The sequence below is a fragment of the Microtus ochrogaster genome, unplaced genomic scaffold, assembly GCF_000317375.1.
Source record: "Microtus ochrogaster isolate Prairie Vole_2 unplaced genomic scaffold, MicOch1.0 UNK7, whole genome shotgun sequence".
In the NCBI taxonomy this organism is placed as follows: Eukaryota; Metazoa; Chordata; class Mammalia; order Rodentia; family Cricetidae; genus Microtus; species Microtus ochrogaster.
This window is the reverse complement of record NW_004949105.1, coordinates 5,342,404-5,355,759: the sequence shown is the minus strand read 5'-3', so window position 1 is coordinate 5,355,759 and position 13,356 is coordinate 5,342,404. Positions and strand designations below refer to the sequence as shown.

At 51.3% G+C, this 13,356-nt stretch overlaps 1 protein-coding gene across 3 annotated transcripts in view; it reads left to right on the top strand.

Annotated features, from left to right (window-relative positions):
* The window catches only part of Atp11a (ATPase phospholipid transporting 11A), a 106,449-nt gene extending 93,639 nt beyond the window's left edge, over window positions 1-12,810 (top strand). Inside the window, exons 26-30 of one of the 3 annotated variants that reach the window (XM_013353437.2) lie at window positions 1,124-1,189; window positions 1,947-2,050; window positions 3,379-3,544; window positions 5,810-5,894; window positions 9,047-9,121. In XM_013353437.2, the coding sequence (XP_013208891.1) occupies window positions 1,124-1,189; window positions 1,947-2,050; window positions 3,379-3,544; window positions 5,810-5,887 (414 nt within the window). In that variant the 3' untranslated portion in view covers window positions 5,888-5,894; window positions 9,047-9,121. Of the gene's footprint in view, window positions 1-1,123; window positions 1,190-1,946; window positions 2,051-3,378; window positions 3,545-5,809; window positions 5,895-7,882; window positions 7,993-9,046 lie in introns of all 3 variants that reach the window. The other 2 variants (XM_005366282.2, XM_005366281.1) reach the window with 2 other exon arrangements.
* The last annotated feature ends 546 nt before the right edge of the window (window positions 12,811-13,356 follow it).

The window sequence follows — 13,356 nt, the reverse complement described above, 5'->3', positions numbered from 1 at the left end:
AGGTCTCTAAGCCCAAGGAGGAAGGCATTTCTCTAGTAGGTTGAAGAACAGGGCACAGGTCTCTAAGCCCAAGGAGGAAGGCATTTCTCTAGAACTCTCCACTGACTCCCAGAACTCCTGCAGGCCATAAATTTTCACAAAACTCTAGCTTAGAGTATGATTGCTTCTTTTATTGAAAACAGCATAGACAAAAGTGCTAGCTTCCCAGCCTTTTGATTCTTTGTGAAATAAACTTGAGGGACCTTCTGGGAACATTGTCTGAGAGGCCCAGTTCATAGACCCCCACAGTGTCCACCTCGTGTGTTGTGCAGGGAACCGTTCTCACTGATGGCTTCTGCAGACCAGCTTTCCCGAGAGAAAGGGCTCGCAGCCACTGCCCTCACGCGTCTGTCTGTAGTTGAGAAATGTGACACATGTCTGTCCCTCCCACCGTCCTGCTTGCCTTCCAGCTAGAAGGAGGGCAGCCCACACCTGCTGGTCTTCCCTCCTCGTTGATGAGTTGTTAGCAGCCATGGCTGTGACCAGGGGTCTGACTGTTGGAGGAGCAGCCTTTGTCCAGTGTGTGCCACCTGCCCACCTCCTTCTTGTCCTGAGGTCTTCTCTTCACAGAGAAGCCTTCCCTGATGCTGTCACTTCTGTGTTCTGGTGTCTCCTCTGGCTGTCTCCTGCAGTGTTCTAGCAGCTGTGCCCCTCAGCTGCGGGCATCTCCGTCACCAGCAGCAGGTTTCCTGAGTTTGCCCTTGAGACACAAGACCAGACCTAGGCAATAAAATGGACAACGCTTCTATCTAGAAAGCCCCATGTGTATTGACTGCAGCCATGAGGTTTCTCCCTGCTGAATCTGAGACCTTAGGACTCCACACAGTGATGTGCTAGTGCCCAGCAGGGCCAGTGTCGGGGCCAGCAGGACACTAACTCAAGTTATTCCTGAGCCAGGCTTGGCCACTGTGCTGGCCTAGGGCCATCTGAGCTCTTGCCTTTTCTAGCTCAGGAAACTGTAGTGCCCATCTCTTCAGACTAAGAGGTGCAGAGGCCATGGGTCATGCTCTCTAGCGTCCGTGTTCGGGATGAGGGAGGAGAGGTGAATGGCACCAGGCACTCACTTGGACTCTTGTCTCTACAGATGTTTGGGAACTGGACCTTCGGGACACTGGTGTTCACCGTTATGGTGATCACTGTCACACTGAAGGTGAGTCAGTGGTGTGGTCACACTCGGGCCATGCTATGCTAGCCTTCTTGCAGCTCTCTCTGAGCTCATGGAATCCTAGGTCCATACTGATGCTAGGTGTCCAGGCCATCTTCTTCAGCTCATATCCAGGACCCAGCAAATGCACACTGCCTCATACATGAACTTCCAGAGTTGCCCAAAAGGAAATGAAGAGCTGAGTGTTTACAAAAGGATAGAAATTTTTTTATGTATATGGATGTTTTGTCTGCATGTGTGTCGGTGTGCCACATGGGTGCCTAGTGCCCTTGACTAAAGTTAAGAGACGGTTGTGAACTGCCATGTGGGTGCTGGGAATCGAACTCAGGTCCTCTGGAAAGTCAGTTCTGATTCTACAAAAACTTAATTATGAAAGTCTCTGAACCTATCACATTGGGTCTTTAAAAGTATGTAAACAAACTCCTCAAACCATCTTCTCAGGCAGCAGAATGTCATCATGGAAGATGCCTCTCTCTCTCTCTCTCTCTCTCTCTCACACACACACACACACACACACACACACACACACAAAACCAGAGGCCCCAGGTGACTTGGGACAACCTGGCCATCCCAGCAGTTTCCTCCTGTGGAAGCATGGGTTTGGGTTGCTGTGGTTTTCCTTGTAAGCTTTTGTAGGCATTCTGCCATCGTGTTTCAGTTTTGCCTCGTTTTTTCGTGATTTTCTGGCCCTCCTTTCTACATGCCCGGGCGATGGCGCTGTTGACACCTCCTTCTCCTGCAGCTTGCGCTGGACACGCATTACTGGACTTGGATAAATCACTTTGTCATCTGGGGGTCACTGCTCTTCTACATCGTCTTCTCCCTGCTCTGGGGAGGGATTATCTGGTAAGAATCCTTAAACCCCACCCCCCACCTCTGTCAAAGAGGGCCCAAGAGGTTCTACACAGCCTAAGGCCTCCTACACTTGAGCGAAAGTTCCTGTTGGGACCTCTGTGTCCCCAGTGTCACAGTGTGTTCTGGGCGCTCTAGCAGGCAAGTGGTTCATAGTGACCTGGGTAAATGGTTGATCCCGGGGTCTGGAAGACACAGAACATGGCAACAGCATACATAGTTTGCTCAGCACCCAGTGAAGGTCGCATGCTGTGTCATGATGCAGTGGTGGCAATGGGGCACCAGTTCCTTGCAGCCTCATCTCAAAATGCCATTCATAGAGACTTACTTGTGTTCCTTGGGGACACAGACACGGAATGTGGCCCATTTTGCTGTGAAACCCTGACTGAAGGACATATTATCCCCTTGAGCTGATTTAGCACCATGGCCTAAAGCCCTGGAGAGGGCAAGCTCTGTGACCTGAGTGCCCAGGCTAGAGAGTAGTGGGAGGGGCAGCCACACAGAGTACGGCTTGTCTACATCAGTCCTCGCCTGGGTACACTGACCTTGCCCCAACCCTGGCCAGAGCAAGGTTTCTTCATTTTGCATCATAGCCCTGAGGAGGAACAACTTTAGGAAGACCATCCTAGCCCTCTGCCTGACACTCAGCCAGGGGACCTTTGTCAGGGCTCCCAGAGCCCTGCAGAGGCAGGAACAGCTTTGGGTGTTCTCTAGCCCCCTTGCCCTAAAGCAGAGAGCCAGAACTGAAGTCCTAGGAGGCCCTAAGTCTGTGGGGCGGGGAGGCTACGGTGGGGGCCTGTATATCTCAGGACTGCTGCACCCTCTTTTCTGAGATGTTAGTATAAGCAATGGGGACCTTCCTAGTAGCCCTAGCACCCCGTCCCTGAGCGTCTTCACCCCTCCATTCCATTCTGATCGTCACCTTGTGTCTAATGCAGTCTGTGTAGCCTTGAAGGTGGGGCCTTACTCTTTCCCTGGGCTGTATGTGGTGCCAGGAGATGGAAGCTGATTCCTAGGTCTTGGGAGGAAGCAGGGAGCATGGAGCCAAATAAGCCATCGTCAGCATACCAGGAGCTACCCCTGTTCCTCTGTCTCCTTGGGAGGGAGGCAGGTGTTCAAAGCATTTGGTGGCCTCTGAGCCTGCTGGTCAACGGTCCAGCTGCCCGTGGGGATGACCTGCAGCATCCCCGTTTCCTGTGGGAAGCCAGTCTGCAGTTCCTTCCTCCTGATGCACAGGACCGAGAGCACCGAGAGTGGCGAGTTTGGGACCGGCATCCTTCCTGGCCAGCAGCGTCTCACCAGCGTCCTCTCTCTCCTCCCAGGCCATTCCTCAGTTATCAGCGGATGTACTACGTGTTCCTACACATGCTGTCCAGCGGGCCTGCCTGGCTGGGCATCACACTGCTTGTCACTGTCAGCCTCCTCCCTGATGTTCTCAAGAAGGTCCTGTGCAGGCAGCTGTGGCCCACGGCGACAGAGAGGACTCAGGTATGGAGGCTGCCTAGCCTGGCCAGCCACTTTCCTCTCCCTGTCTTGTGATTGGGAAGTTACTGAGAGATGGTGCAAAAGGTCTGGGCATCATAAAACTGAGCAGCCCACACCTTTCTAGTTAATTCTGCAATGGCATATGTGTTAAGTGTTATATGAGATAAAATTCTAGGTGAAAAATGTTTAATTTTTTAGGCCTGAACAACCAACTGAAAAGTAAAAGAAATGAGAACAAAAATTAATAGAAAAAAATTATTTTCTGTAAATCCACAAAAAATGTAATTAATTGTTACTTCAATCATTGAATTATACAGTGGACTGTTGCCCCGTGATATGGCACCTACTTAGCATGTTACAGAGCCTAATTGTTCATTCCCTAACTCTGGAGGGAAAAAAAACAGAATGTTATGTCAGTTTTAAGGATGTTGAATTTGATTTTGGCTCAGTCAACTTTACAAGAGGAAGGAATTATGGGGACACTGCTTCCCCCTCCCAAACTGGCCAGCAGGCTAATCCTCTGCAGGACCCTGCCACCAGGGTGTCTGGGGGTTCACCAAGACACAGTTTCAATTTCACCCATGAAAGTCTTAATCTCTGGATGAGGCAGGGCTGTGGGGTCTGCATGTTCAGCAACCTCTCCGTAACTGTTCGCAGCCTGACAACACAGGGCTGTGTGCGCAGCGGGACAGAGCTGCACAGTTCCTGCAGGAGAGAGCCAGTCCCTCAGTACCTGGCTGTACCTGCCACCCACGTGTGGAACCTGAGTCTAGCGTAGAGCCAGCTGGCCTTGTTTGGGGTGGGAAGCAGATACTCCTACCAGGGGACGGGTGAGCTCCACCCGCCAACCCCACCTTCTTGGTCATCCTTCTCGGGACTTGGTGCCACTGGTTCTTCCCTGCTTTATGCCTCCTGCCACAGTTATATAATCTGCTGTTAGAGCTCTTACCCATGCCTCTGTTCATGGGCGTGGACGTGTTCACCCCGTGCTGCTAGGAGCAGTCCCAAGGTAGTGCCTCACAACACAGTGATGCCAGGCAGTGCTAACTCTAGGGCTGGGGACCCCTCAGCTCACAGAGTGAGAGACAACAGGAAGGGTTACCCACCTGCCACTGAGACCTACCACCACCACCTTCTTCCTGACCCTCCACCCCAACTCCCCCCCCCCCCCACACACACACAGAGCAGTTGGTCCTGGAGCTGTCGGTGCTCAGCTGCTCTGGTTTCCATGGGAATGGCATTCATTGTTCCTAGCCTGCAGTCCAGCCTGTAGGAACTGGAAGGCTGTCCAGTGACTGTCTTCCACACAAGCCTGAAGTCTTTGCTCTTCACAAGTACAGCTCCGAGGCTGACATGTGTTCTCCTGACATCAGCAGTGTTGCAGTAGACACGACACAGTGGTTGCATGGTCATAAAGATTCTCTGTACCCAGGGATACATGGACACTGTGTTCACAGTACCAGGACACTGGATGAGTGTGTTTTTTAGGATGCCTTACACACAGAGGTGCTCTATTCATGACAACGCCCCCCTGTATAAGGACAGAATGAACACGCATGCACTCCGCATGACCACTCCCTGTGCATGGGGATATGGGAGCACACATCCAAGGCGCAGTGTCTTGACACTTGGGACACGGGGACACATGGTCATGGCAGCATGTGTGCATAGAGTTCTGAACCCAGAGAGAGGCGCAGCTCAGGACGTCTCCTGGGTTTCCTGGCTACAGCATAGCTGTGGTCTCAAAGCACATTCTGCCTGAGGCCCACATGTTGATGGACTGTCAGGTGTTTGACTTGATGCGTTTGAGCAAAGAGTTCTGCTCTGCAGGGTAGCAAGGGCACCTCCCTACAGGACTCCTGAGATTTGACTTCTACTGTGGAACTCTGCTTTGCGAGAATCTTCTGGAATGGCCTTAGAATGAGGAGCTTTCCCATCCCCTCCATCAGTGGTGAAGTCCATTGCTGTGTTGAGATTTGAAGCCTATAAGAAGTGTCTTACTATACTGTCCCCAGTTGCAGCACAGGAGGCATAGAGCTAGGAGGAGGCAGGTGTGGACCAGGGTAGGGAGGAGTGGGCCAATGGGGTCCTGGCCTGGCAGCGCCCAGATGCTAGGGCAGTGGTGTTACTGTGAGCTAGGATGTTTGCCTGTAACCAACTTACCTCTTGTCTCTCTCTCCTGCCTTCCTGGCCCTCCACTGCTTTGCCTAAATAACCACTACTTGTTCAAACATTCTGCGTGCGTGGGCTCCGGACTGCGGCCTGCAGGCCAGGAACAAGTGCCTTTCTGTTGAGCAACCCACCGTCTTTATGCTTTCCCAGACCGCCAGTGGTCTGAGTTTCTGACCAACAGGTGACCATCTCTGCCTTCTTGCATGCTGGGGTGATGGCCACAGGACCAGGTGGGAAGAGCTTAGTGTTGAGGCCACCCAGTGTGCTCCCTGATACTGTCACTCATCACACCCACCCGCAAGGGGTGCACTAGTCATGGGCTTTGTCTTCCTTCAGCAGAGGCTCACAGCACCTAGGGCATCCACAGCCTTCACCATTGCTTGACGCTGGTGGCTCAGCCCCTAAAGCAACTGACAGTCAGGCAGGCCACACACACAGTCCAGCTTGAGCAAGGTGACCTTAGCATGGCCCTGTTCTCCCAACATACCCACCTCTGGGGTCCCACTCTTTAGTGTGGAAACTGAGGCCGGCCAGGAGTGGAGTCACCCCCTGTCCTCTACTTACCAGATTCCTGTTCTGCTTTTCAAAACAAAAACCCGTTGATATGCTGCTTTTAATGACCACCATGGCAGCACAGATCTTCTCCTAGGTGGCTGCTGTAGCCAGTACCTGCTCCTCACAGCCAAGAAGTCAGAAGCAGGCAGCATCATCACATAGTACTGTGACATTGTGGCTGAATTTCCCTGTACCCAGATACGACAGCTGCATGTGCTTCACCGGTGAGGCTTGGAGGATTACCTGCATGGGGTTCCTGCCTCACCGGGGCTTATGCCTAAGAGACGCCCAAAGCAGAAAAAAAGCAGTTAACATCTATATACCTTAAACACCATATTTAACAAGATGAGACATTTTGAAACAATGGCAACCAAAAATGTTTCTAACTTCATGTCATAAGATCCCTTAGACTAAATTACATCATTCCAGCTGCTGTTTACACCCTTGAAAACATTTTGGAGGGGACTTTTAGGAAGACTAAAATGTCAGAAGGACTTTGTAAAACATTACATATGCCAACTCAGGCCGCAAACCCTGTTCCCTGTTGACGAAGCTTCCTAAGCATTGAGTTTCTTGGACCTGTGCAAAAGTAGACTCCAGCCGCTGGAGAGGTGGCACTGTGGTCCTGTCTGCCCCCAGGCATCATAGGAGACCACGCAGGCCCTGCCACCGCACTTCAGGCATAGCAGCACGGTCGTTCCACAGCTCTCAGTGGGCCTGATTTGACTTCAGACATCTGGGGTTCACTTTTATCCTGTTCCTGGTACAAGGCAAGCGTGACGGACACTGGGCATGTTATATATCAAGCTTGTATATATAACATTGTGCGTGTCTTCGCACCAGTCTCTGTGTCCACACACTTGCAGCCTGCCTGCCCGCCCATCCCTGTGCCTATGTGGGCAACAGCGCCATCCTCTGGCTCCTTCTCCTACTGGACACTTGCCAGTTCCACCTGCTCCTCCGCCATCCGGCCTTCTCCTCCTTCAACTCTGAAAGCTCCCTCATTCCTCGGCCCTGCGAAGCTGGTGAATGAGGACTGGGAAGTGCTTAAAAGCTGCACCACGCCAGGCCAGGAGCCAGCAGCCTTCAGGACATGGCCTGTGAATGTCCTGTCTGCCAGGGAGGGTGTGCGGAAACCACTGTTCACATACCAGTGGCTGCAGAGGAGGCGGCACACAAGTGCCCATGGCTGGATGGAGAGCTTTGCAATTCTGGACACAACCTCTGCTGGGAGCAGGAACTTGTTAGGACCTTGCAACTGGTGGCCCTCTCCCACGGTGCTGCAACTTGCCCTTTGACCTTGCCATTCTTCCTTGGGTGCAGACTTCTTCGAATGAACCTGTTCAGAGCCATCTGTTCCCCTAGAGGAAGCTTTGTACACCTTTGTGGACAGGCAGCCCCTGGAGCCAGCTCTGGCCACCTTGATGGCGTCATGACTGATATGTGATATGACCCTGCAAGCAGAGCTCATGGTCTGCCATGGTTGAGAGCATGGGGATGGCCTAAGTCAGTGTAAATGTGGCCTTGAATCTGCAGTAGCCAGGGCACAGGTCCTGGCCTCCTACGCTGGCCTCCTTGCAGGCAGCAGCTCAGTGTCTTTCCTCGCCCTTGCAGAAGAGCACCCGACTCAAAGCATCGGCCGATGCCACTTCGAGCAGCGACAGGCCCCTGCTGAAGGAGTTCTTACCGCAGCCAAGACGTGTCTAGCCCAACGCTGGGTAACGGTATGGCTGCCTGCTGGGCACTGGGCCGGTGTGCTGTGGTTCTCAGACTGTCTGCTCCTCCTCCAAAGTTTTGCTGTGTTGTCCCCTCCACCCTCCTTTTTTAAAAAAATAAGAGTGACTTATTCTGAAAACAAACTACCATTTTTGCACACACACACACACACACAGACACACACAGGTAAGTGGCACACTTGACAGTGAGCTAAGCACATAGGGAAAAAGTTATACACATGTGTGTATGCACATGCAAATGACACGTGACCAATATGCCATGTCCACTGTTGCCTGACAAGCAAGCTCCTGTCCTTGTGATAGACACAGCTTCACTTAAAGGCTCCTTGGGATAATCCTGTCTTGAATTGGAAGTAAGGTTTCACACGGCTGCACTGGGAAAATCCCAGTCAGTGTCCAGCTGAGACTGTTAGCTGAGCACACAGCTGTAGTCATAGTGCTCACCTGAAGGGAGTGTGATCCGGGGATTGTCGCCCTGGAGAGAGATCTGCACTGTGCAGCCTCTCGCCCTGCCCTCCTGGCTGCCCGCTGCTCTCTGTGCATGCTGTGGCTTTCCGTAGAGGCAGCACCGGCCACTGCTGTCTGGTAACTGTCGGCCAAGGGCATGATAGCTTGTTGTTGTCAGCATGACACTGACCCCAGTGCCTGTCAGGCTAGGACATACTAACCTGCACAGGTGAGTCCTGTCTTCCTGGGGTGATGGCTAGCACCTTAGTTCAGGAATCTCTAGGGACTTTGATAACCACACATGCCTGTGGTCACAGGGAAGAGGCTCAATGAATTTAGCACTTTATCCCACTGCCCTCCTAGGTTGTCCCTGGCACGTGGGATGGCCCTTCTTTTGGCACTCAGACAGAGGGTGTTTGTTCCCAGACCTGAATGCGAATTGCCTCCAGGCACAATTCGTATGAGATGGCCCCTCATCTGCCCCTTGGGGTGACCTAGTGGTCTGAGGTAGGCTGGTGAGGCTGAAACCACATGGGCAGCTAGGGCTTCCTCAGAGGTTCTGGGACTGATGATGGGTTTTCTGTTCTTTTGGCAGAACATACAACTTCGGGACAGCGTTTCAGAATTCACCCCTCTGACCTCTTTGCAGAGCTGGGGTGCTCGGGGCACCAGACCTGTGGCTGCCCAGTGCAGCTCCCCCTCTGGGAGAGTAGTGTGCTCAAGGTGGGAGAGCGAAGAGTACACTGTGCTCCCTCCCCACCCAGGCCCTCCCCACAACACGAGGTATGGGTGCTGTGGGTCCAACCTGGAAACGCCCACTTGATGGACAGACGGCCTTCTATCCCAGCCTCTGAGAGCTGTGTCCTTGGATGCCTGTGTGTGCCTGCACCTACCCCACCCCTCATTCTCAAGAAGGTGGGGGTGGGATCACAGGTCGCCCACTCAGGCACAGCACACTGCAGTCTGGACTGAGACAGGCATCATTGTCCTAGGCCTGGTGGCCGTACAGACAGTTGGGCTGTGGAGAAGGACATGATGCTTGGCTTCACCTTAAGCGTTGCAGCTATGAAGCTGGCCTTGCCAGGCCCGAGTATCCACCTTCTGCTATTGTCATCCTTTGCTGCACTGGAGGAGAAGACCCTGTCCTTTTCTGCAGCCTTGTACATCCCGCACACGAGCTTGACTCGTGCTGCATCCTGGTGTTCTGACCGCGTGTTTCCTGTGTAAACCACTCACACTTCCCGTGTGGATTGGCCATATCAGACACTAAGTGGTCTGCGTCTCCCAGACCCGTGGCCTTGCTGTGCTCACAGTCCCTGTCCCCTCACGAGCCATTTCCCTGGATCATGTCTGAGTCTGTTTGATGAGGAGATGCTGACCCTGCACATTGGAGCTTTGGAAGGTGTCAGAGTCTCCTTCCTGCCGCCGGCTGCCTGTGGAAGATGACATTTATGTATATGGATAAGTCACACTGTTAAAATCAGGTTTCTCAGGAGTGTCACGATATCCACTACATCCCAGAACGATGTTAGTTTACCTTATTGGAAAACATTTGTTTCGGGGTGCTGGGAAAGGTGGAAGTTTGGGGCACCCAGGCAGGTATTTATCTCACCCAGAGGTGAGTCCCATACCCAAAGCTGTCTGGGCCAGTGTGGACTCACCCATTCTAGTCTGCTCAGCCTGCCTCCCACTGGTGCCACACAGATCCCATCCAGGGCTTTCCCTGGCATGGACAGGCCATAGGAAGGCCACTGTACTGTGAATCCCTGCTGCTTCCTGCGCTGGAGTTTCTGTTTCTAGTGGAGCGTCCGACAGAGCTGTAACAGGCCTAACAGAGGGAAGATGTTGCAGAAAGTGCCAGCCCGAACTTGGGAGAAAGCCATTCCCATCCCCGTGGAATCGTGTGGTGGACCTGGGGCCATAGTGAGGGTCACGGTCACTGGAGAGCCTGCAACCTGGGAAGCACAAATTTTGTTACACAATTATACAAGGTTTCCCTCCAAACAGTGTGCTTGAGCTGGGGGACCAGCCGACAGTCGGAGCAGTTATTGGACCTGGCAGCTGGAGCCGGGTGAACATAAACACCACACCAAAGATGGGGGGATGGCCTCGAGCTGTGAACAGACAGAAGAACGCACAGCTCCACTCAGGGCTGTCCCTGGCTTCATACACCCTCATGCCCATTCACCCTCCTGCGTCGCCATGTGTCAGCCCAGGATTGGAGCCCCAGTCCACACTAGCCCTTAAGTAGTGGTGTGTGCATTTTTACAGCCCTTTTTAAGAACCCGAAACAGGTACCAGTATAATACCTGTGGGGAAGGGCAGGTTCTCTGTATGTTTAGTTAACAAATTATTTGTAATGTATTTTTTTAGGGATCTTAAAATTGCCTTTGCACTGAAGTATTTTCATAGCTGTTTCTATGTCTCTTCTTCATTTGTTGGTGTATCTTCTGATTTTTAAGTATGTTTTTAAAGCTTTCACTTTTTAAGTTTAGGAGTTTTTGGCCCCTTTAAATGCTGGTGAGCGTTCCGGCTGAATGTCTCCGTGTCTCCGTGTCTCCGTGTCTGATGGGTGAGCCTCCTGGTTCCCCTCCGTGCCTCTCTGTTCCATGGTGTTCCTGGAGAATGACCTGCTGAAGGCATGCCGAGGGTGTAACCATCGTCTCTTCTTGGTTTGTCACCATCCTTTGCATTTTCATGTTTTCTGTTGTTTTATTTCCATCCTTCAGCCTTAAACACAGAATATTCTTCCTGCAGGCTCTACATTCTGCAACCCCGTCTAGGTGTGCGGACACTCCCTCAGACCCTACCCCCCTAGCCTAAGTTTACATAGGAGCACCCCAGGCTTTGTGCACACTCCAATGGTTTTTAAAATTGTGCTTAGGAAATTACCACGTGAAGGTGCCTAAGAGTTTGAAACAGATGAGGGCACAGGTGAAATGCAGAAACGAGACGGAATGTGAGTGCAGAAGATGTTCCTCCCCACCTCACAGCGGCTGCTTCTTACTTTCCTTAAAGCCAGTAACTTTAACTCAAGTGAAGCATCTACTTAATTGCGTTGCACATGTAACGTATGTTGGCCAGAATTCATGGTTCTGTTACCTACAAGCAGTTCATCTCATGTATGTACCAGGAGCCCTGGCTTCATATGTGTTCTCTTACTTTCCCACATACTTCCTGGCCATTTACAAGCTAATATAAACATGTATACATATGTGCGCACACACACAAACACACATGTGCATTTTCCTTCCAGCCTCCATTCTGGTAGCTCTGTGCAGAGATTTTGCCCTCTGCAACCATCAGGCTCCTTACACACACACACACACACACACACACACGCACACACACACGCACCTAGGAAGGGTGCTTGGGCTGTGGGTGACAGCAGTGCTGGACTGACCTGAGGACCTCCCTCTGCTCCCTCAGCCCAGCCAGCAGGATCCAGGCTAACCAATGCAAAGCCGCATGCCACCCTGAGTGCGGGTGTCTACCCCTCGCCATTATGCTAGCTAGGAAAACATGACCCTCAATCCCAGCGATCCATTCCTGAGTACAAGCAGACCAAAGGCCCCGCCCAGGGAGCTCCTGGATGGGAGGAGGCTCTGAAGGCTGAGGTAGCAGAGTGGGGGATGACACCGCCAGGACTGGAACCATGGGATGACTTTGAGTGTCTCTCCTGAGAGCATTTCCTCTGGTGGTCTGGAGAAAGCTCCAGCCTGGGCCTCTGAACTCAAGCTCAAGGTCTGTCTGCACTAACTGGTACTGGACTCAGCCAACCACATTTATTTCATCTTAATGTAATTCATCGGCAATGCCACAGAACAGCAGGCCCTTGTGTTCTACATTTCTTTTTGGAAATTTCCCACATACGATTGTAAAAACAGGAAAAACAGTCCCTTGGCGAATGCAATCCTTTGTGTGAAGAGCTAGAAGACGGGTGAATAGACAGAGCGGTTCTGATGCTGTTGTCTGAACAAAGCTTTAACGAAGAGGTGTGTGTTGGAAGTGTTACGAAAGTGTGCTTCTAATTTTGCAGAAAAATGTCTATCAATTTATATAGCTTTATTTTTTACCTTATCAAGAGATAAAGAATTTTAATATGCATATATTGTCTTAAATCATGTTTGTCTGCATTACCACTTAAAATGTCCATCTACAATGTAATGTATGAATAAGAGAGAATCAAAGAGTATTTAACATGAATGGTTATCTGTAGCTGTCATCATCATAAGTACCGGGATTTATTTTAAATTATCAAATATAGTAAATACATTAAACATGTCATTCTCCAACACTAATGTTTAACTGGTAGCCCAATAACCTGCTTTGAAGAATTAAATTGTGAATTAAACCAGATCAGGTGTTTCATAAGGTTTATTTTGTGTGCTGCTGTGGACTGTTCCAGTGATTTCTGTAGGCAGTCCTGATACACTGGGTCTTCCCGTAGGAGACTTCTTTCCAGTGACTGAAAAGATGCACGTCTCTGTTTTCTTACAAATCTATGTGGTATGCAGTTGCTCACACACTTTCTACTAACCGAAACCATGGTTCAAAGCACACATGTCTGTTGGGCAGGAGGCCACACTGTATGGGTATTGTGAGAAACAGAATCTCTTAGCTTTACTGAAAAGGGGGCAGGGTACTGGTATGATCGATACTACGCCTCCATCCTTGAGCATATGGGGGCTGTAAAGCCACACTATGACGACCGTGGTCCAAGGCCTTAGGGAAAATGTTGAATATACCTAGAACAAGAAACTTAGCATCAGAACCCCCAGTGTCATAAGTCTTCCTCACCAGCCCTCCTGTGTACCCCAAAGCTAGTCTTGTACCCCACCTCTAAAACACCTCCCCTTTCCTTTTTCTTCTGTAAAACTTGGGGCTCGGCCACCCCAGTCTCAC